This window comes from Fomitopsis serialis, assembly GCF_022376445.1.
Source record: "Fomitopsis serialis strain Sig1Antser10 chromosome Unknown B0H18scaffold_10, whole genome shotgun sequence".
NCBI lineage: Eukaryota > Fungi > Basidiomycota > Agaricomycetes > Polyporales > Fomitopsidaceae > Fomitopsis > Fomitopsis serialis.
The window spans coordinates 80,837-100,744 of record NW_025954970.1 but is presented as its reverse complement, the minus strand read 5'-3'; the positions used below and the strand labels follow the sequence as shown (position 1 = coordinate 100,744).

The 19,908-nt window shown below is 56.7% G+C and overlaps 6 protein-coding genes across 6 annotated transcripts; 5 read left to right on the top strand and 1 right to left on the bottom strand.

The window, feature by feature from the left end:
• Positions 1 to 756: 756 nt before the first annotated feature.
• Positions 757 to 1,221, top strand: B0H18DRAFT_1115729 (uncharacterized protein; the record flags this gene model as incomplete). Its single annotated transcript, XM_048033300.1, has 1 exon — positions 757 to 1,221. The coding sequence occupies one exon, from the start codon at positions 757 to 759 to the stop codon at positions 1,219 to 1,221; it is 465 nt and encodes a 154-aa protein (XP_047897307.1).
• A 573-nt stretch (positions 1,222 to 1,794) lies between these two features.
• On the top strand, positions 1,795 to 2,733 carry B0H18DRAFT_952215 (uncharacterized protein; the record flags this gene model as incomplete). The annotated part of the gene is made up of 2 exons (XM_048042084.1): positions 1,795 to 2,058; positions 2,119 to 2,733. The coding sequence occupies 2 exons, from the start codon at positions 1,795 to 1,797 to the stop codon at positions 2,731 to 2,733; spliced, it is 879 nt and encodes a 292-aa protein (XP_047897306.1).
• A 785-nt stretch (positions 2,734 to 3,518) lies between these two features.
• B0H18DRAFT_1115727 (uncharacterized protein) lies at positions 3,519 to 4,895 on the top strand (the record flags this gene model as incomplete). Its single annotated transcript, XM_048033299.1, has 1 exon — positions 3,519 to 4,895. The coding sequence occupies one exon, from the start codon at positions 3,519 to 3,521 to the stop codon at positions 4,893 to 4,895; it is 1,377 nt and encodes a 458-aa protein (XP_047897305.1).
• Positions 4,896 to 6,103: 1,208 nt separating this feature from the next.
• On the top strand, positions 6,104 to 7,850 carry B0H18DRAFT_871090 (chitinase; the record flags this gene model as incomplete). The annotated part of the gene is made up of 5 exons (XM_048040141.1): positions 6,104 to 6,201; positions 6,610 to 6,694; positions 6,751 to 6,896; positions 6,949 to 7,588; positions 7,647 to 7,850. The coding sequence occupies 5 exons, from the start codon at positions 6,104 to 6,106 to the stop codon at positions 7,848 to 7,850; spliced, it is 1,173 nt and encodes a 390-aa protein (XP_047897304.1).
• Positions 7,851 to 14,891: 7,041 nt separating this feature from the next.
• Positions 14,892 to 17,749, top strand: B0H18DRAFT_25848 (uncharacterized protein). The gene is made up of 10 exons (XM_048037320.1): positions 14,892 to 15,252; positions 15,320 to 15,354; positions 15,406 to 15,703; positions 15,769 to 15,803; positions 15,855 to 15,925; positions 15,981 to 16,578; positions 16,642 to 16,804; positions 16,857 to 17,152; positions 17,220 to 17,370; positions 17,435 to 17,749. The coding sequence occupies exons 1-10, from the start codon at positions 15,192 to 15,194 to the stop codon at positions 17,476 to 17,478; spliced, it is 1,752 nt and encodes a 583-aa protein (XP_047897303.1). The 5' UTR covers positions 14,892 to 15,191; the 3' UTR covers positions 17,479 to 17,749.
• A 363-nt stretch (positions 17,750 to 18,112) lies between these two features.
• Positions 18,113 to 19,710, bottom strand: B0H18DRAFT_985642 (uncharacterized protein). Its single transcript, XM_048044756.1, has 3 exons — positions 19,421 to 19,710; positions 18,840 to 19,361; positions 18,113 to 18,782 (listed from the first exon to the last, which is right to left on the bottom strand). Exons 1-3 carry the CDS (start codon positions 19,677 to 19,679, stop codon positions 18,529 to 18,531), a joined length of 1,035 nt encoding a protein of 344 aa, XP_047897302.1. The 5' UTR covers positions 19,680 to 19,710; the 3' UTR covers positions 18,113 to 18,528.
• Positions 19,711 to 19,908: the final 198 nt, after the last annotated feature.

Sequence of the window (19,908 nt, the reverse complement as noted above, 5' to 3'; positions counted from 1 at the left end):
TTCATAATCCGGCGCGAGCTGTAAGGATGAGACGAGGCTCATGCATATGAAACGTCGTGATTCGTGATTCAGGACAGATGCCACTGAGCTTCAGTTTCACTGTAAGGTTCGATGGGCTCTCGGTGAACCTAGACCTCACCAACGCATCGGAGTAAGGGCCATTGTGTCCGGCGTATAAATATACGGCGCTGCATACATATGTTATGTACGCGAGTGCACACATGAGGCGGCCGCACAGGCTTGAGAGTTATGGAGGCAAAGCACAAGTCGCTCGGCATTCTGCGAGTGGCAGCGTAGGCGCTCAAACACGAAGGACCGCTGTGGCTACGGTCGGCTCTCTCATCTGACTTTGCACACCCAGTCCAAGTCGATGAACCTCACGCGCCAGGCACCGCACAACCTTGTACCACCAACGTCTGCTCGTCACTTCGACATAGAACATATCGCGGCCAATGATGGACATGTATCCCATCGATGTGACTACTTCTGGCCACACAATCATAGCGAACGCCACTGCGGCTTCCAGCGACTACGATGCCACAATACTTGAATACATTGACGAGGCAAACATTGTCGCGCTCAATTTGTTGCCGCACCTATTTCCCCGGTCAGAGGTCCAACCTGCTCAAGACGGCCTCTCTTCGATGTCGTCTCTGAGCTCTGAAAACACCCAAATCAATACGGCCAAAGGCAACGACGGTCATCTGGTAAGCCATCGTCATCTCAAGCCGGAATGAATTGCGTGCTTACATAGCTATGTTCCTGAAGATGTCGCTTGACATCAGCGCGGAGGACCTGAACGATATGCTCCCGTCCCCCGCTTACGCATATGGCAACCGCGGTAACACCGGATGGGCCATCTCCATCTCCATGGACGAGTTCCTGGGCATTGGTCCAGCAAAGCAAGCGGCCGCGCACGCAACAATCCATCCCATGGATCACTTCGCGCAATGGAAGAAGGAGACGGAGGCGTTCACCTTGTGGTGGGACCTCTTCCGGCAGCGTGACAATGCCATCGAAGTGTCTGCGTCTGCCGGCACGTTAATGGAGGAGTCGCACCTCGGTGATGCTCCAGGCCTGCTGCTCGCGGGCAGCAAAGGAGCCGATGTGGAGAATTGTGTCTCGTGCGACGTCCCATCGACTCTGGGCACATTGGACGAGATCGCCGGCCTTCGCGGTTTGGGTGGAGAGGTCGCACCCTGGCTTACCCGGATGGACTGAGCGTGTCGGGGATGCGTCGAGGGAGCGAGCAGGCGGTGTCGCGGACAATGGAAGCTGTTTTTGAGAGGGCACCGAAGGATGTGGTATGGACAACTGCACGTATATTGTATCCTAGATGTGTCATTAGTGTTTGCATGAAGCATCCAGGAGCGATGTCGCGGACGTACGCGTACGAGGACCACTGCCTTCCGTCGGTACGATGGGTCCGCGACAGCAGTCATAGTCGTAAAGAAAATGCAGCCGCTGACCTTGCAACGCTGAGTCGTGGTTCACAAAGTTTTCGTTCCACCCCGATATAATGTTCTCGCGCGCAGCGTTCATGGAATCAAGTATATCACCCGCTCGGCACAGATTTTCCGAGTCTGTCCAGTGTCCATAGCCTTAGCTAATGGAGGACGAATGGGGGGGAGCACAAGTGCCCCGGCATTTTGCGAGCGGTTAGGCGCCGGAAGTCAAAGGACGAGCCACATTCACGTCTCGCGTCGCACCTCGACGTCCTACCCCGCTCTCCTGCACTTGTTGTCGCATCGCACCCTGAAAAATCAAACTCTGATTCCACATCGTCATCCTACAATGCCCAGGACTATCGATTTCGATCATGAATCCACCCACCTCCTAGTTACGGTGGCCAACAGTGGCAGCGCCACTCAGACCATGGATACCCTGACCTCCTCCGGTGGGACATTGCGGGAGGGTACACACCCTACTTCTACCGATATCGGCATGCTTCACACCCAGAATGCGGATGCTGAACATCAGAATGCTCTTCCCGGGACCGGAGCCATGAGCCTTGAGAGGACACACACAGATACAACCGATGATCGCCATGCCAGAACAGTAAGTCAGACTAGCGATCTCAGTCATATCTGGGTATGTACTCACGTTGTCATCATATAGCATATCCCACTCCCGTTCGACCCAACATATCTGTCCGATGTAACCAACGCCGACTGGGCTCTCCATGTGCAACCAGGGACAACCTCGTATCCAGTCTGGAACGATATACCACAGATCGAGTGGCGTGATGTGGACCGCAACCACACCCATTTCTTGGAGCCCTTCAGGGGAAATGGAGGTGACATCCTCGATCCCGTGCGGATCAACGCGCCGCAGGTCGGTCAGGGATATGCAACCGGCGCCCACGCCTACCTTCTCGAGTCGATGTCTCCGATTCATAATCACGGATCATCTATCGACTACGACTGGGCAGTCGCCCTGAAGACCTATGACTACCTTCGTCCCGAGGAGGCAACGCATTCCGTCGATCTTCAGACACAGTGGTCGAAGGAATCGGAGTTGACTATAGCATGGAGCCAGCGGCGTCAGGCGGCAGAGGAAGTCGAGGACCCGTTCCTCGAAGACCCCATAATACTTCAAAACAGGTGCCCGGATGCTACTCCGTGGCTACTGCTCTCGCTTGAGGAGAATAGCAATTCCGACAACGAGGGCGCGCCCTCCTCTCGACACCTGCGGGGTTTCGCTGCATTGTCTCAGGACAATGTAGACGAATAAGGAGAGCTGGACGGCTGGGTCGAAGATGTTTCGGAATGGGTGGTCCCGTAATGCCTTCCGAAAGAACGTGTGGCGCACGAAGTGGTCGAGAGGAAGGAAGGCTTCTCGGCCCCTCGGGGGGACGTGGCAAGTGTCGAAAATCTGACAAGACGCTGCATCAGCAGTTTGTTCGTGTCGGACATAATTCTATGGTTTATTGTTTGTTACCTGTGGTGTATACCTCTGCAATGCTGTTTTCCGTGTCACTAGACCCCTCTACTGTCGGCGCGCTGGAAGCCGCTCCCCGCACGAAGAGACGTCCGACGATCAGACAGGCATGGCCGCGCCTTTGTTACGGCCCCTGTTCACCGATTGAACACAACTTGAGAGTGACGACACCGCGATTGGATGACGCCGAATATCTGAGATATCAACCCTGAATTGCAAAGGCTTCCGGCGAAGAGTAGAACGTGAACGGGCCGGATGAGGACGCGACTTCGTAGACTTGCAGGCGGATGGGCTGAGGGTAGCAATGATCAAAGGCCATGGCAAGTTGGTAGATCTGCAGCTCGTATATATACCAGCGCATAGCCCGGACTTCTAAACATGGCCACAGCCTCGCCCATAAGAGAGGTCCATCTACGCCAAGGAGCTGTGTACGACTTCGGCCATGATCGCGTAAGCGCCCAACGTATAAGACCGCCACCCGCACATCCTTGTTTTTGTCCGCCCACGACGACGCATATCTAGCGACACAAAGCACACTCGCACACTACAATCACCTTGACCGAAACCATCAGTCTACGATGCGTGCGACATATCTGGTCTCACTTACCAGGCACGACGCGAAGGCGAACGCAGTTGCGAACCTCAACCTCACGAATGTGGCGTACGTTCAACCGGTCACCGCCCCGCGTTCAAATGGCGGACCATGCTATGCCGACGCATATACGGGCAATCTGAAGACCCCCGCATGGGCCGACGAAGCTAGACGTGTCGCTGTTGAGGACAACGCCACTCCTCCCGATGTGGCCGCAGCGTCCTCGCGTACGCGACGCGTCCCAGACTACGGCATGATGCCTTTCATGACTCCGCAAGAGATGGTCATGGAGTTATGGAAGCCCAGCATCGCCATCGTAGAGCCGATCGTCTTCGCGGCGCCACGACCGACGCGGCCTCCGAAGGTCGACAGGGCGAATATATCCGCCATCGTTGACCACGATTGGGAGGTCTGGAGAGGTGGTGTGCGTCTGCGAATCACAAAGCAGGGTACGGTAAACGACGACCACCCGGTGAGTGACCATGTGCAACCGTACTCGGCTTTGTGCTTACCTTGGGTGCGCGTCGTGGTGCAGGAGGATAGCGAGTTTGCTTCGTGGCCACCATTCCTACCACATCGTTGCGAGACCGTACCACCGACACATCAGATGTCTTCGGGGCTTGCGTTTCCAGGTACGGGCACTCTGACGCTCCAGAACCTCGTCACTGACGACCTGGGTTCAGAGCCCGTCGATGCCAATGAAGAGTCCAATGTATGCGTCCTGTCGGAGGGATCAGACTCATCCTCCGATACGGCAAGCAGCTTTGGCCGCGACGATGGATTCTGTGTCCAAGGAAGAGAGGATTGGGCATACGGGCCCGCCATTGTCGAGCCAATTGTGATGAAGACAGCAGACGGGCCGTTGCGCGAATGCGACTGGATCGACTGCCCGTTCTGTCCTTCTTCGGTCGGTGAGGCAATCTTCTCGAAAGGGGATGCCAACAGCCTCACAGGCCGCGCGCATCAAGGCAACTCGAAGGGGTCGCCCAAGGAGAGCGGGTCGCGAGCACGGGCGTCCGGACGCTCTCGACGTCGGGCTGGCTCATCATCTTCAGGCAAGAAGAGGGCCTCGGCAAAGACTCGTCACGTCGAGACAGGCTGCATCCCAGCGAGAGAGAAAGGGACTCGGGCGTTACCCTCCAAGGAAGACATCTCCAGTTGCCCGCGACCTTGCGACTGGTTCGATTGTCTGATCTGCGAGCAGACTGAGTCCGCGGCGACCACGGCGCGGCGCAAGAATGCTGGACAGTGCTCGGCCGGAGAGACTACAGATCGCAAGCCGTCGGACCGCAGGACCAGGAGAAACGGAGGCGGGGAGTTCCATCGGGTTGCCGTCATGTTGGGCCTAGTGCCCGAGCTGTGACTGCGATACGTCCGCTCAGGGGGATCGAGTTTTTCCATCTAGTTGATGTTCTCACCTGTACTTGTGACTGTTCAAGAAAACAGCTCCGTCTTTGGATCACCGTCTGAGCAGTCGGTCATGATACAGTCGCAAGTGCCAGCAGCGGCCACCTTCATCATGAAATAGTAAGCTGGATCGCAAGCGCTGTGGTGTGGTGTCGACCAGCTCGGCGAGGGCAAAGATGTCAGGGCATTTTTTGCAAGGAGAAAGACACGACGAAGACAGGTGCAGTCACTGAGTCAGTGAAGGACGACGTATCTTCTTCCGATTATTAAGGACTGCACGGGCCGATGTATTGATGCTTGATTGAAGCTTCAAAAAATGTATTGCGTGTCTCTTATCGTGGCATACAGAGCTACTTATGGTGTGGCTTAGTAAGTTCAATTTGAGTGCGGTGTTCTCATTGATCTTCCTCTCCTCATCTCAGACCACGCCGTTCAACGGCCACGATGCATGGTTCAATGCCGCCTAACTGCTTGCCTTGTGCAGACTCCATGTGTTAGCATCGATATGGCCTTCAGGAGGACTCTATTCAAGGAATCACACGGGTCGTTGCAGCTTGCGCGTACGCGTGGCGGAAACGGCGAGTTCCACCTCCACGTGGCGGGGATGATCGACACTCGTAGTCTCAGATTCTGCCACGCCAAAATCACTGACGCACCGTTTCAGAATCAGTCCACTGCTATACAGTGCCAAAATGTCGAAAATTCTGGCAAGAACTCGTCTGGGCTCATTTCGTTCAGCCGTGGCACAAACTCAGGACGTCGAAGTATCCTCCCTCAGCTACGCGACCTGACGACGTCAGAGCAATGCAGGCCATATTACGAGGAAACGGCTATCCTAGAACATAGAACAGAGCGACCCGGTGGTCCTAATTGTGCTGGTTCAGCCTGGCTGTGAACCGGCAGTGCGGCTAGTCGCACGTGCCTCCGCGTATATAGACTGTCGCAGACGACGGTGACGGTCTTCGCCTACGACCACACTCACGTCGTGTTCGGCTCCTCGAGCCTCCCTGTTGTGATCCCGTCCACTCGTTTACGACGATGACCATGCTGTCTTTCCTCTCTCTGGGCTTGCTTGCGCTTCCTGCAGTCCATGCAACAGGTTCCCCTTTCTACGCTCGGGATGCCTCAACCGATTCTGCAAACTCAACAAACTCGACCGTCGACATGGTGGCGGCGGCGTGGTACACCGGGTGGCACTCTGACACCCTCACGTTGGGCAACGTCAGCTGGGACAAGTATACCCACCTTATTTATTCCTTCGCGTGAGTACTTTACCTTCTGGATGATGTGCGTCAAGGAGAATAGCGACAACCGCATCATTACTATTGGTACCGCGGCGCGGACACATTTCGTAGAACTAGACGAATGGTGACACGACGCTCAGCCGTGTTCTGTTACCTATTTGGTGTTGTCTCAACCACACGCATTCCGCCACACTCCCATAACAATTCCTTCGTCCAGTTCCAAGTCGACAAGGTTCGCGCGGCCGTGTAGTAGCGTGACGACTTCGCTTTGAATCTCACTCGGTCGAAACATGACCTTCGCATGCTACGACAGAACCAGAAGTGTATGTTGGCTCAGTGTGGCGTGCCTTGCCTTTCCTCCTCTTTGGCAATCTGGGATTTCTTACTCGATCATTTCAACTGACGGCTAATTTTTCACTCTATCAGTGCAACAGAACCCTCAGCGAACGTCAGTCTTGACGGCTCCGACCCCGAGCTTCTCCCCCAGTTTGTGTCCATGGCCCAGGATAACGTACGTACACGTGAATCCGTCTTTGAGACGCGTCGTTGAACACCATCGATGCACAGCACGTAAAGGCCATGGTGTCTGTCGGCGGCTGGGGTGGTTCCACACACTTCTCGGACAACATGGCAACGCCAGACAACATAACTAACTTCGTCCAAGCTATTGCCGGCTTCGCGCATCAATACGAGCTGGATGGTATCGACTTCGAGTGTGTACCTCACTTGTCTCGTTGGCTAAGTGCCTGACTAATGATCTACTAGCTGGGAATACCCCGGCAAGCAGGGTATCGGCTGCAACGTCGTCTCTGAGAACGACACAGACAACTTCCTTTCCTTCCTGCAGGCGTTCCGTCAGGAGATGGGCTCGGAGTTTATCATGACCGCTTCCGTCCCTGTCGTGCCTTTGACCGGCTCGAACGGGAGCTCCGTCAGCAATGTCTCGGACTTCGCCACCGTCCTCGACTGGGTGAACGTGATGAACTACGACGTGCACGGCAGCTGGGACTCCACCGTGGGCCCGAACGCACCGTTGAACGACACCTGCGCGAACAGCACGACCGCGGTGGGCAGCGCGGTGAGTGCGCTCGCCGCGTGGAGCGCCGCGGGCATGCCGGCGCACCAGATCGTGCTCGGCGTCGCAGGCTATGGCCACTCATACGCTGTCGAGCCCTCCGCCGCCGTCGCGCAGAACGGTACGCTCAACATGTACCCCGCGTTCAACGCGTCCGAGCAGCCGCTCGGCGACGCGTGGGACAACGCGACGAACACTGATGTCTGCGGCGTCGTCTCCGGGCCCTCGGGCGTGATGGACTTCTGGGGCCTCATCGAAGGGGGCTACCTCAATCCGAACGGCTCCGTTGCTGACGGCATCAACTACATCTTCGACGGGTGCAGCCAGACGGTGCGTACATCCCTCGCTGGGGTTGAAGAGAGCAATTGACTGATGGGTCGACGTGTAGCCGTATGTGTACGACGAGTGCTCCCAAACAATGGTCTCGTTCGACGACGCGGACTCGTTCGGAGCCAAGGGCAGCTTCATCGCGAACAGCAACCTGCGCGGCTTCGCGATGTGGGAGGCGGGCAGCGACTACAACGACATCCTTCTCGACTCGATCCGCGCCGCCGCCGGCTTCCCCGACGACGACGACGACGACGACTGCTGAGCGTTGCTGTTGATTAGTGACTCTTGCATGTCGAATGGGCTGCTGTGCCGCTCGGACGTTCTTCTCCTCTCGCACCTTATCTGTTATTGTTGGCATCTGTCTAGCTCTGCGGGACGGTTGAACCGTCCGCTTGCTGGTCTTGGACTTAGCTCCCGCTGTGCATCATCACGCTCGTCATCGTCATCGATCCGTCTGCTGCATACTGCCCGTCGCTACTTATCCCATCGTCACCGTATTAATAATGATCTCGCATCCATAAGTCTGCATCTTGGTGACACTGTACAGGCTATGCCCTGTACTGTTAGGCTTAGTTAGTACTGGGCAAGAGCCGGTGCCGATTGTCAGTGTGATTAGTCGGGTTTGTCCTGCTTCCGTAACGTCCGACAGATGTGCGGTGTTTTTGCATGCCGTATGTACATAAAGCAGCAGTGGGCGTCTATAGTAACGCGCCCACATCTGCCCACCGTACTTACATGATGTGACGTTCTCCATTCAACAGCGACATTCACCCCGGCTGGGTTCTGGCAAAGTCTGTCTCATGTCCTATATGGCGGTGTTTGCTTCGTGCCATACGTACCACATCCAGGTACGTGCATCCTACCTTCCGAGTAGATACCCGCCGACCCGCGGCTTGCGGCTTGCCCACATATCCTGTGCAGCCCGCGCATACGTCAACGTTCGGAGGAACTGCGAACTTATCACCGATATCCGGTACAGCGCGAACTTCCGATTTCACCGCCAACGTTCTGCCAGCGGGGGTATCGCAACGGACGGTGTCCATATGGTCCAACTGCGCATCTTGCGAAAGTAGATGTACACTTGACAGGGTTTACGTTCCCGGCACCGCCCAGCAGATCGACCTGCTTCACTTGCCCACGACCGCCGGTACCGGTCGGAGGCAGTGGACTGCTCCCATGTGGTCGACCCACGGCGAGTCCTCCTCGGTGCCTCTGAGGCAGACCCGGGCCGGTGCCATGTCGCGGCAAATGCCTTCCTTCGGACACAACCCGTCTGAAGCTGCCTTGCTATTGATATGTAGGTTCCTACATACAGGTTCCTAACTGCAACGGGTTCCGAATTGCATTGCGCGGTCGATTGTCGAAGCGCTGCTGTGCGCCCGCTGTCGGACATGGAGCGCGACGATGAAGTCTGGTATCGTTAGAGAGCGCTAAGGTGCGTGAGGCTGTGTTGTCTGGTTTGATCCACACTGACCCTCGCCCAACTTTTGCCCCCACTACTTCGAGGCGCTTGCCACAAGTCTGAGGATGCCGCTATGGGACCGGGGGATGCGCCCATTGACCAAGATGTCGAAGCTGTACGTATGACACTCGATCTACGAACGTTCAACGTTCAACGCGCGCATAGACGGCGCCGAGACAAAGTCCATGTAGAGTCCGATCACGAAGTCACTGAGCGCGGGGAAGTTCCTGAATCGAGATTCGAGATCCTTGTACAGGCTGTCTTGTACTTTGTACAGCGGCCGATACCTTGAATGCTGAGCGCTGCGTACTGGTAGGTCATGGGTCGGCGAAACGCCAGGTAGGAGGTAAGTCTGCTGCGGGTATGATGGCCGACGTTGACTATCCGTGCGTACCATGCGTATGTGCCCGCTACTTGACATGCGACAGCCTCATTGTGCGTCCTCGCAAGCACCGTCTCGGGTTGTTCTCTGTGCAGGAACGTGGTCAATTCAAGTACCATTTGAATAACGAGGCCGCGCACGATCATATCACTGGCGTCTTCGGTCCTAATGAATACCTTTTACACAGAAACCTGCCACGAGGCTCATACAGGATTCGTTCGGGCTTCATAGAAGCATCTGTCTGGTCCGCCGAATTATTCCCGACCTGAAGTATTGATGTGCCAAAAAACAAAGTTAGGTGCGTATTGTTGTTCCTACCATGATCTCGTATTCGACGGAGTCCATCGATGGCCCGCGCTGCCTAGACGAAGTAGCATTTTTCAGGCTCCCCCGGTCTCCACCACGTTCGCAGACTGTCGACGATCGAGCCTGAGCTCGTGCGGTGGAGGGCGCACCAGAGCCTACACGCACTTGTCCAGGGTTCTGATGGATAGAACGGCACGAATCTCAAGCTGACAGATACCTGCTGTCAGCGGTGATCTCTCTATCGAAATGACAGCATGTGCGCACGGGGAACAGACACAGAACCAATGTCGCACCGAAGAAACCGGTCGCCTTCTCTCTTCGAAGTCAGGGACGTCAACATGGGCGCGCGCTTCGTTTTCTCAGACTTGATTTCACTGATATCGAATATCGCACGCTCTGCATGCTGGAGGAGTCGAAGGTTGGTCGAAGGGAAGACCCATACGTGGCGACGTCGTAAGGACCCCGGCACGTTTTCTTGTAGTGAGATCTTCACGTAGACGGCGATTACTGACCGTCCACTCAGGTGCACATGATGGCCACCCTATCAGCCCCTCCCTACCCTTCGCCCAAGGCTTCACCGTCTCTCCAGAATGGTCTCCGCCTTGTTTCTTCCCGTAAACAGCACCGATGGGCTGTGCTGATGTCCTTCCCGAACCCCCTGGCATTTACGTCGATCCTTTGTCGAGCACCCGGCCTGTGCTGACGGTAGAAGTTCTATAATCCACTGTCACGCGTCAAGAACCTACGCTAGCCGCATGCCAATTCAAATGTGCCGATGCGCTACTCGAGGTGGCGGAATATTTCTGGGCCGTCATGTCGGCTACCTGTCGGCACGTTGGGGGCAGGGAGCGGGGGCTTATTACGAGCTTGGGCATGTGGCGACTCCGGTCCTGAAGTGGCAGCACAGTTGCTGTGAATAAAATATGCGCAGAATACCGCGGAGCAACTACGTGACTTTCTCGTCGCCACGCCTGCACGCTTAATCCCGGCTGATGTTTCAAAACCACGGTGAAGACAGCTTTTCGAAAGGCGAGTCACTCAACCCACGGCAGGCGCTCGGACAATGGAAGACTACCGCTGTTCGAGGGTAAATCCAAGTGAAGATATCGCACACAACGCGGATCCTCTCGTTGAGATTTGGTTTCATACCGTCTTCTCGTTCCCGGAGTCGGGGTAACGAGTGGATTGACCGCGACACTACGCCCTCCATGATTCAACAGTATGTCAGCGAACACAAGCTGACCGCTGACCGCATCAGCCCGAACAGATGTTCGAGACACGTAAGCACTTACTCTTGTTCCACTTGCACCAAGTTGAATACGGCTGTCTCCTGTGAAGATTCTGCCCGAACACTGGGTTATACCTCTTGGCCCTTCAACTACTGGCCGCCACCTGTTGACGATGCACAGCCACTCCGCTGGACTCTGGGGCCAGAGCATCAGGACGTCTCGTTTTACTACGCCCGCCGCGACTATAGCCCGGATCCAGCAACTCGCTGAAACGACGGAAAATGCCGCATTTCACTGCCCGGCCTCGTTTAGAGAACGCAATCGGAAGACTCGGTGCATGAACGGTGAGTGGGTAATTGGTCTTGTCCGTCGCTCAGGCTATACCCCCCGTATCCCAGGAGCAGATTTGAAGCCAGCATATCATTCCGAACTGGCTAGGCAACCAGGGAACGACTTTCAAATGGCCGAATGGAACAATCAGCACAGTCCCTAGGCGATACACTACGCTCAAATCCAGGTTCTTGTCGTCCAGCCTCGCACACAGGCAATGCTCATCTCAGCGTTCCTCCCAGGGATCTTTGTTGCTCGAGCTACATCGCCAAGTGTTCAACTGACAAGGGTCCAGGAACTTCTGTAGCCAGGGATCGCTGATCCAGAAAGTCATACTAGTACGTAGTCGCAACAAACAAGTGACGAGATTCACGACAAGCGATGACACTGCAGAGAGCAGGAACAGTCCTAGCCAGCCCATTGGTATCGACCCTATCATTCTGACGTTTCGCAGTGCCATATATCAGCCGGTACGCCTGCCATCAACCCACGATAGAATCGGCTCACGCAACCCAATGCAGTGACGCAGGCGTCAACTTCCCCGATCACGTCGACGAGGTAAAGGGCCTTTCCACTTGGGTACGACCGGTCTCCCCACACGCCTTGCGTGTAGATAGATGGCATCAGGTTCGCGGCAGAATTGGATTCACCTGCATCAAAGGAATCACGATTGAAGTCGTTTTACACATTATGATCACGCGACGCCCGTAAGTCCTCCCGCTGCTCTAAGTAACAACCGCGAGTTACCGACCAGCTGGTATCGGTACCAGTGCAAACCTGCGTTCTAGCACCACGGGACCGATCGTGCCACGCACGCTGTTGCTCCACGGCGCACCGTGTCACGACCATTCTTCATCTCGTCGCCGTTCCTGCTGCGCACTGGCACCGGCCGGCCGGAGGACTCTCATATTGCACTCCTCGACATCGTCACCCGCTCGGTTCCTGGGTCCTCGATCGCGACTGCGGGGGCAGACTCGATCCCGGCGAACCTTCTTCGATCGAACGACCGCAATATTCCCCAGCAGCGAATCCGCTGCGCACAAACTAAGTACAGGGCGCGGCCCCGGAGGGAGATCGCAGATCCGCAGCGCGCACACGGGCGCTCCGTCGCCCTGATCCGCTCGCTGGTGGCTGAGGCTGTCAACTCGAACCGGGGCTCGGAGGTGGCTGGCGCGCACGGACGAGGCGGGATCGCCGTCTGGGACCGGGAGGGTGATGCGCGCGACGGTGACGGTGATGGTCGATGGGATGCGGTGAGTGCCAGTGCGACGCTAGAATGATCGCGAGTCGGCCGCCGCGCGAGCGTGTCGTTGGGGACGATGTGCAGAACGATTAGCAGCGCCGTCCTTGCGGATTGCCGTACATGTTTTGGGAGGGCTGCCAATCTGTCGCGCGATGTCACGGTTGGAAGGCATTTGCATGCGCGCGAGTTTCCGCGGGACGTCCCAGTGGATCTCAGCAGACGGTACTACAGCGCCTTCGGTTGTGTCTTAGGTGGATCGAGCGGGAAATCTGAGATGGGCATCTCGACTCCTCTGCCAGTGCGGGTGACGCGTACCAGGGATCCACTGAGCGATGCAAGTCAAAGTTCATACACTGGCACCAGGTACACAATCTGCCATGGGTCGCCTCGTGCCAGTGCATGAGTACCGCGCCTGTTCACGTTGAACGCGCCGACACGACGGAGGGCCGCAGCACGGTTGTCACTTGTGTGTTTTTGCTACGGCCGGCAGGAGCCCCGGGCTTTTGCTCAAACACCGGCTCTTTCGTCTGTCACCGTCAACTTTGAACGGGCTCGCGACGGAGCACTCATACGAGGCTGCTTCGTCCGCGGAGAACACGACGAGTATAAACCTGTGCGCACCTCATCTGCTGCTCAACACTGCGTTATGCAGGGCGGGCTAATGGAAACGAGTCCGCCGATGCAAGAGAATGCCGAACCAAGTTGTACCGACGGTTACGCGCCACCAGGTTGGTAAGATCATAGTCCATGTTTGTGAAACGAAGGCGAAGACATACGACTAACGAAGGCTTTCCTCATTTGCGTCGGACCGACTCAATGTAAGGTAACCCACTTCGTCAGTAGCACAGGGATGGTCTCGGAGACAAAGCATCAAATGGGCGCACACACCTGTGCGAAGTATTTAGTTCCACCGCGGACTAGCTTCAAAATTCCAGTGATCGTCGCCCGCTCGTTCGCCCCCTCCAATACTTACCAACATGATAGTAACCCCAAGAAGCCAGTCCGTTAGCTCAGTTTCGAGACGGACGGCGTATTAACGCTCCACCGCCGTGTACGCGAGTGATGCGCCCGAGGACGAGCAGCCCCAAATCGGGCGGATGGAGCGTTGTTCGGCACACACGTCTCCCAAATAGGCAACAACTCCAGTGCTTCGTGCTTCGCAGGCGTAGCGGAGCGTGCGGGAGGTGGCGCGGCGCGAAGCGACGGCTGCACGGGCGCTGATGCGGCGAAGGGGATCGGTGGTCGAGAAGCATGTTCGCGGAATGGCGGCTGGGCCGATCGCCAGCGGCCGTAAGATCGATTCGGAACTCTGTCGCGTGGGCCCGGGTCAGTGTCCTCGGACGCTGACCTGGTCCGTGCTGCATGTCAGCGCGATGTTTCTTTGGTCTGTCAGTAAGGGAAGTCGGGCGCGGTCGATGAGGCGTGGTGCCCGTGCGCCTTCTCTGCGCGAAGATCAGCTCAGAGTGAGCATTACGACATGGTCACATTGAAGGAACGGGACTAGTATGGAACTGTCAAAGACAAGTGTAAGATGTTCTTTCGCGCCGTCCAGTTCGGAGACGTTATCTTCCCAGCAGCCATCCAGGTGACTATTGGGTATTAAACTTCACGCGTTCTCCGACGGCGGATGATGGACAATGGACGCCCATGCATTGGTTATGACAATTGTACTGCAGACGGGCCATCATTGTACTGCGAACTGTGTAAGGAGATAGGACCACGGGGATGGGTCAGCACCGCGCTATCGGAATTGCTGGCGTCGTCGAAGGCAGGAAAGAGCAAGGCACGCCCCTCAGGGATGGTACCGGCGGCATGAGCAGAGGAGGTCGGCCGGCAGGTCTTTGGGCTGTATCGATGTACGCCGAGGGTCGCATCACGTCCGCGCCCCCCTGTCTGCATTTGGGCAACCGCCTCTGCTATCCCCTTCCGGGTCGCGTAGCGGGGGACCAGCAGGCCCGGGACCGCAAGGAACGATCTCCGATCCAAGCCCGCGGCAAATGCCTCGCGGCCAGAACAGGCAAAGGTAAATTGCGCGCGCAACGCATGGCTACGCGGGTGATTGGATGATCGCGGGCCATCGCTCGCTGGCGCTGCCCGAGCGCGACGAACACGGAGCGCGGCGGGGGTGGCGGGTGGCGGGGCGGTGGCTGGGGTGGGCCGGATGAGAGCGGCGAGGTCTGTGCTCGTCCCACCAGCGACCTGCGACTGGCGTCGAGACGAGGACCGCCAAGTGTCGAGTGGGACGGGTATGATTGCCCGCTGTGAGAGGGACGTGGGAGGCGCATATGACCATGATGGCACGCGTCCGACTCTGGGCAAGCAGTGCAGCGGGCGCCTACACGCTCTTGTCGCGACAAGCCGGAATTATGGCTTCCGCGCTCTCGCCAGAAGTGATTTGATACAAGTACGGCTGGATCGTCCCCCGCCGGGGTCGTTCGCCTTGTTCTTCGCCTTTGGCTCTCCTCGTCCTCCTCCTCAGGCGGCCGTCTCTGTCTCGTGTGACGCACCCGGCTTTGCTCGCCGCCTCGAGTCTCCCCTGGATAGGGCTCCTTCCACCGTGTACCTTCTTTTGGGCCCCGACCCTTGCCACTTTCTCACCTTCTCCGTGCCCACCTTTGCCCTTTCGCATATTCTACTACACTATTTTTGTAATGGCCGAGAAGCGGGCGTCCCTATCATCCACACCGGGTCCGAGCAACACCCTCCAGAGAGGTCCGTCTCCCCCGCATCCGTGGGCTATTTCCGATCCACTTACTCTCATGCCACCGACCTGCCACAGGTAAAGCATGTCTCCGCTGCCGGAAACGCAAGATGGTCAGTCGCCCCGCCCTTCCCTCCACACGTGCCGCTGACGCCCCAGGGTAGCGCTGCGACGGCGCAAAGCCCGCATGCCAACAATGCGTCCGCGCAAAGAAAGGCGATGCCTGCGAATACGACGACGGGAAGGGGAAGACGCGCACCCAGCTCATGCGAGAGCACATCGCTCGCCTCGAGCTTAGGGTCAAGGAGCTTGAGGGCCTCGAACACTCGTCTCCGTCCGTGACGCTGTTCGATCCTCACTCACAGACCCCGTATTACTCTGGGTCGTCCTCCTCCTCTAGCCACGGTTCCCCGGGCACCTATAGTCTTCCTACTTCGGCATCGCCGACGCCGTTTCAACCAGGTGAGCCGCCACTCGCGTCGCGCTGCTGCCCCCCTCGCTGACACCCGGGTCCGCGCTAGACGTAGAGTCAAGTTGGGAGACACAATGGGAGAACATGGCAGTGCGTGTGTGATCCTGTCTCACTGCTCGCGTTGTGTAATGTCCCCCTTAGGACTTCGCGGGACCTGTCAGCGAACCATACAATCCGTCAGAGGAGCCACCACTCGAGCTTGCGCAGATGCTGTAAGTGCGATCTCATGCGATGCGATCTAGAGAGCTTACTCCCCATGGCACGTAGGTTGGAGATTTTCCTTCCCCACAGGCATCAGTGTGGTCTTGAACTGCATCCTGATCGTCTGCGAGAATCTCTGACTCTCCCCTCATCAGAGCGCCGGCATCCAGTCCTGATGAACGCGATCTACCTGTGGGCGTGTTACCTGTCGCGGCCAGGATCTCTTTGCGAGCATGAGCCCCATTACTTGTCGCGTGCGCTGTCGGCTATGACCGACGCGATCCAGTACCCATCCAAAGTGATCGACGTGATCCAGGCGTCCTGCATCCTGTCAGTGTACTACCTCTCGAACGGCCGCCTGTTCGAGGGCAGCTACCACTCGACCGTCGCGTCTTCGCTGGCAGTGCAGTTCGGTCTGCACCAGATTGATGTGGACGAGCGGACGCCGCTGTCGAGCGCAGAGGACTGGGACTCGACGTTCAGACTTGAGCCTGCGAAGGACACGATTGAGCGCGGAGAGCGGATACTGACGTTCTGGCAAGTGTACAATCTTGACCGGTGCTGGTCCGTGGCGCTCCAACGGCCGTCGACCATCCCGGACAGCGATCACCCCTGGACGTGTATCAGCACACCGTGGCCGCAGAGTATGGACGAGTATGCATGTGTATGTCATGACGCGTAACTTATTCTCTGTAGGAATAGTGTATTAATCTGTTTAATTGGGTAGGGAGACATTGACGTTGGCAACGCGAGCCCGACCGTGCAAGGCTTTTTCATGCACCAAGCTCAGACGTCGAACATGGTCAGTGGCTTCTCGACTGCAGCTCTCCGCGCGAAAGCGTCCGCACTCTTTGAGGCTGCCAACCGGCTGTCGTCAAGCTGGAGCTCACGTACGTCCTGCTTTTCTCGCCGGTGAGTCGTAGCTCATCCGTCGTTTGTCAGAAGTGCCCTCCTCCAATGCGTTCATGGACAACTTCCGCGTGCTCGAGCACACCATCACGCGCTTCGCGTCGACGCTGCTGCCCCTGCACCAGCTCGGCGCGGCGCTGCCTGAGGACAAGTACACCCTTATCATGGTCCACAGCCTGGCGCACGCAGCGATGGTCCGTCTGCACTTCCCGTTCATGGAAAACGACGCCATCTCGCGCGAGAAGTGTCTTCGCTCCGCGCGGGGCATGATCCTCGTCTCCAAGCACATCGTCGACATGGACTTCGAGTTCCTGGACCCCCTGATCGGTGTACGTCACATCATTGCTCTCGTAACCGTCCCGGGTTCTCGCTGATTAGCGCGCTCGTATCTGTCAGCCCTGTTGGTCTTCGGCAGCGAAGGTGCTCGAGTCAGAGCTGCTCCGCCTTCAGTCTTCGTGGCCGCCGATGAACTCGCTGGAGATCCAGGGCGAGCTGGGCGCTGTCCTCTTCGTGATGACAAAGCTCAGCGCGCGGTTCCCGCTCCTAAGTGGGTTTTCCTCCTATCGTCGTGGCGCTGGTTGTGTGACTCATCACCAGCGGTGGAATTGTAGGCTACCAGGCCGCGAAAATCCAGAACTTCCTCGAGTCAAAATAGGTGTTTCCGCCTGACCGGACCCTCTACGACCAATTGTTAACTGGTCTCTGAACCCGCGCGGCCGTCTGTGGTCGCCGATTCAGCTACGTTATTTTTACGTTCTTGACGAACTTTCACGCTCCCTCGGACAGCTATTTGCTTTATGCGTTTCTTCACGCTCGAGCTCGGGGAGCTCACTGACACTCGCTACGAATTGTCGAACTTGCCTTCACGCCACTTGGACACTTCACGGACACGGACACGGACTCGCTTGGGCTGTTGTCACGGACTATACCAACGGACTTCTTGATATCGGACTAAGCTACGGACTTGTTGCCACGGACTATATAATAACGGACACGGACACGGACACGCACTGTACTTTTATTCATCGTCGTATATCCTAAGTAGTGCAGAATATTGACAAGGACTACTGTAGAACTAGACGATACTATTACTTGGACCCGAGGTTGTGTTCCGGTCTAATGTAGTACATCGAAAGCGAAGCAAATCGTACTAAAACCCCTTCTCCTGTGATTTTAGGCTTTGTCTCGCGGTTCCCTCATCCTCGGTATTTCAAGCTCAAGGTTCTATGCTTTGACAGGGAACTCCTCCAGTGCGGTATCAAGTAATAGAGGATAAACATTAGACCGGCTCGGGCTCAAACATGACAGAAGACGATCAACGGTCGTTAAGTGCAGATAGTTGCAGTGTGTGTTTCTGATATATTGTACTACTAGTCTCTGGAAGTCACAGCTGTACATGTCTCGTATTAATCGTCTCCCGAAGCTGTCGGTCTACTGACAATATCCCAGACTAGCGACCCTTCCGGATCAAAACTTGAAGCCCAACCTCGACAAGCGTCCACGCCAGCTTCGCGGTGGCACGAAAGGCAATCGGCGATCACTGATGTGACGACGTGGATCAGACGAGACATGAAGAAGGCATGTGCAGTGTCGATCGGTATGCGCGAACCCAGCGGGCAGTAGTTCCGAGCTGCGAGAAAGGTGGGGGTGCGGTACATTAGCAGTGCTTTGCCTCGGTGGCCTTGAAGCGAGGAGCACAGGGATGCTATGGCTGGCTCGTGAGACCGGCCATGTCTTCAAACCACTCCACCACGGCGGCGACTTTGCGCACGGAGGCGTCGCTGAATCCTAGCCTGAGGTCCGGCCGGAAATGTTTGTCGCCTTGCATGAGGGGCATGGTGCGGTAACATATTTCCAACCGAGACTTGACGTTGGCGGAGGCGGTGAGTGTCACCGGGGCCGCATTGCCAGAAACCTTGTCGGTGGTGGGCTCGCTGACCCCCCAGGACGCGAGGACATCTGGTGCACATGGAGGCTTCAATACATGGGTACATTGAGCGCACGCATGAAACTCACTTTCGAGCAGGACGATGTCTCCGCGTTTGACGCCAGCAGCAGCGTCTGCACCGCCCCAGGTTTCAGCTGTCTCTCTCCACGCAGTGAGCTTACAAACGCATCCTTCTTCGTCGCCCAGGATGAGCTTGAGCAGGGACACCTCCTTGCCAGCCTCCGCCCCCTTCTTTATGCGGATAGTGTCCGGACCCTCGACTTCAAGCACTGCTGCCAAAATAGTGACTTTTTGCGATCCTTTTCGTCCTGTGGTCCCGGCTCGTCCAATGTTCGCTTGCGCATGTGCCGCCAACTGTGACAGAGTCGTCAAAGTGTGGATGCTGAAGTGGAACTCCGGAAACCGCCCGACGGAGGATGCGTCCGAGTACTCAAACGAGCCAGAGGCACGAGTGTCTTGCGTCTCGAGCATAGAGCGAACTCGCGATATGCTGGCGGTCGGTCGCAGAAATGTCAAGGCTGCTTTTGACAGATTTTGCGTCTCCGTCGTCTCGAGGACGGTAAGGGGCCAAGTTTTGGCAGCTGCGTCATCTGCCGGGCGTCGCTGCGGTGAGATTGATGACATGACCATGGGGTATAGTAGGCAGTACCTGGATGAGCTACAGGACTCATTTGCAGGTTCTGTGCGACGTCCATTACACTCAGGTAGTGGCTCTCGTCGTCGTCATCTTGGAATATGATGTTTTCATACAACGCCGATATTCTCCTGCTTGCGGCCTCAATGGTATCGGGAAGTAGGGTTATGTTCCGTGGGCCGATCGACGATACAGTCTGCCAGTGATACGCCTCTTTGTCTTCGTTGATCTCCCTGGCCAGAGGTGCCCCCAGGAATACTCTATGCGACTTCATTGAGATGAAGAGGGGGCCCGGGCCGGGTTGACTGGAGTGATATTGTTGTGATTAGCACATGCGCTTCCATCGCAAAAACATGACAAAGGAAATCATCGGCACCGCAGCTCTGACCCCAAGCTGAAGGACGTGCGAATACTAACAGGACGTGTATAAGTCATTCATGAACAAGTGACGCACAGACAGAGTCAACAGAGGCCTTGTAACACTGGGAGACAAGAAAATCTGA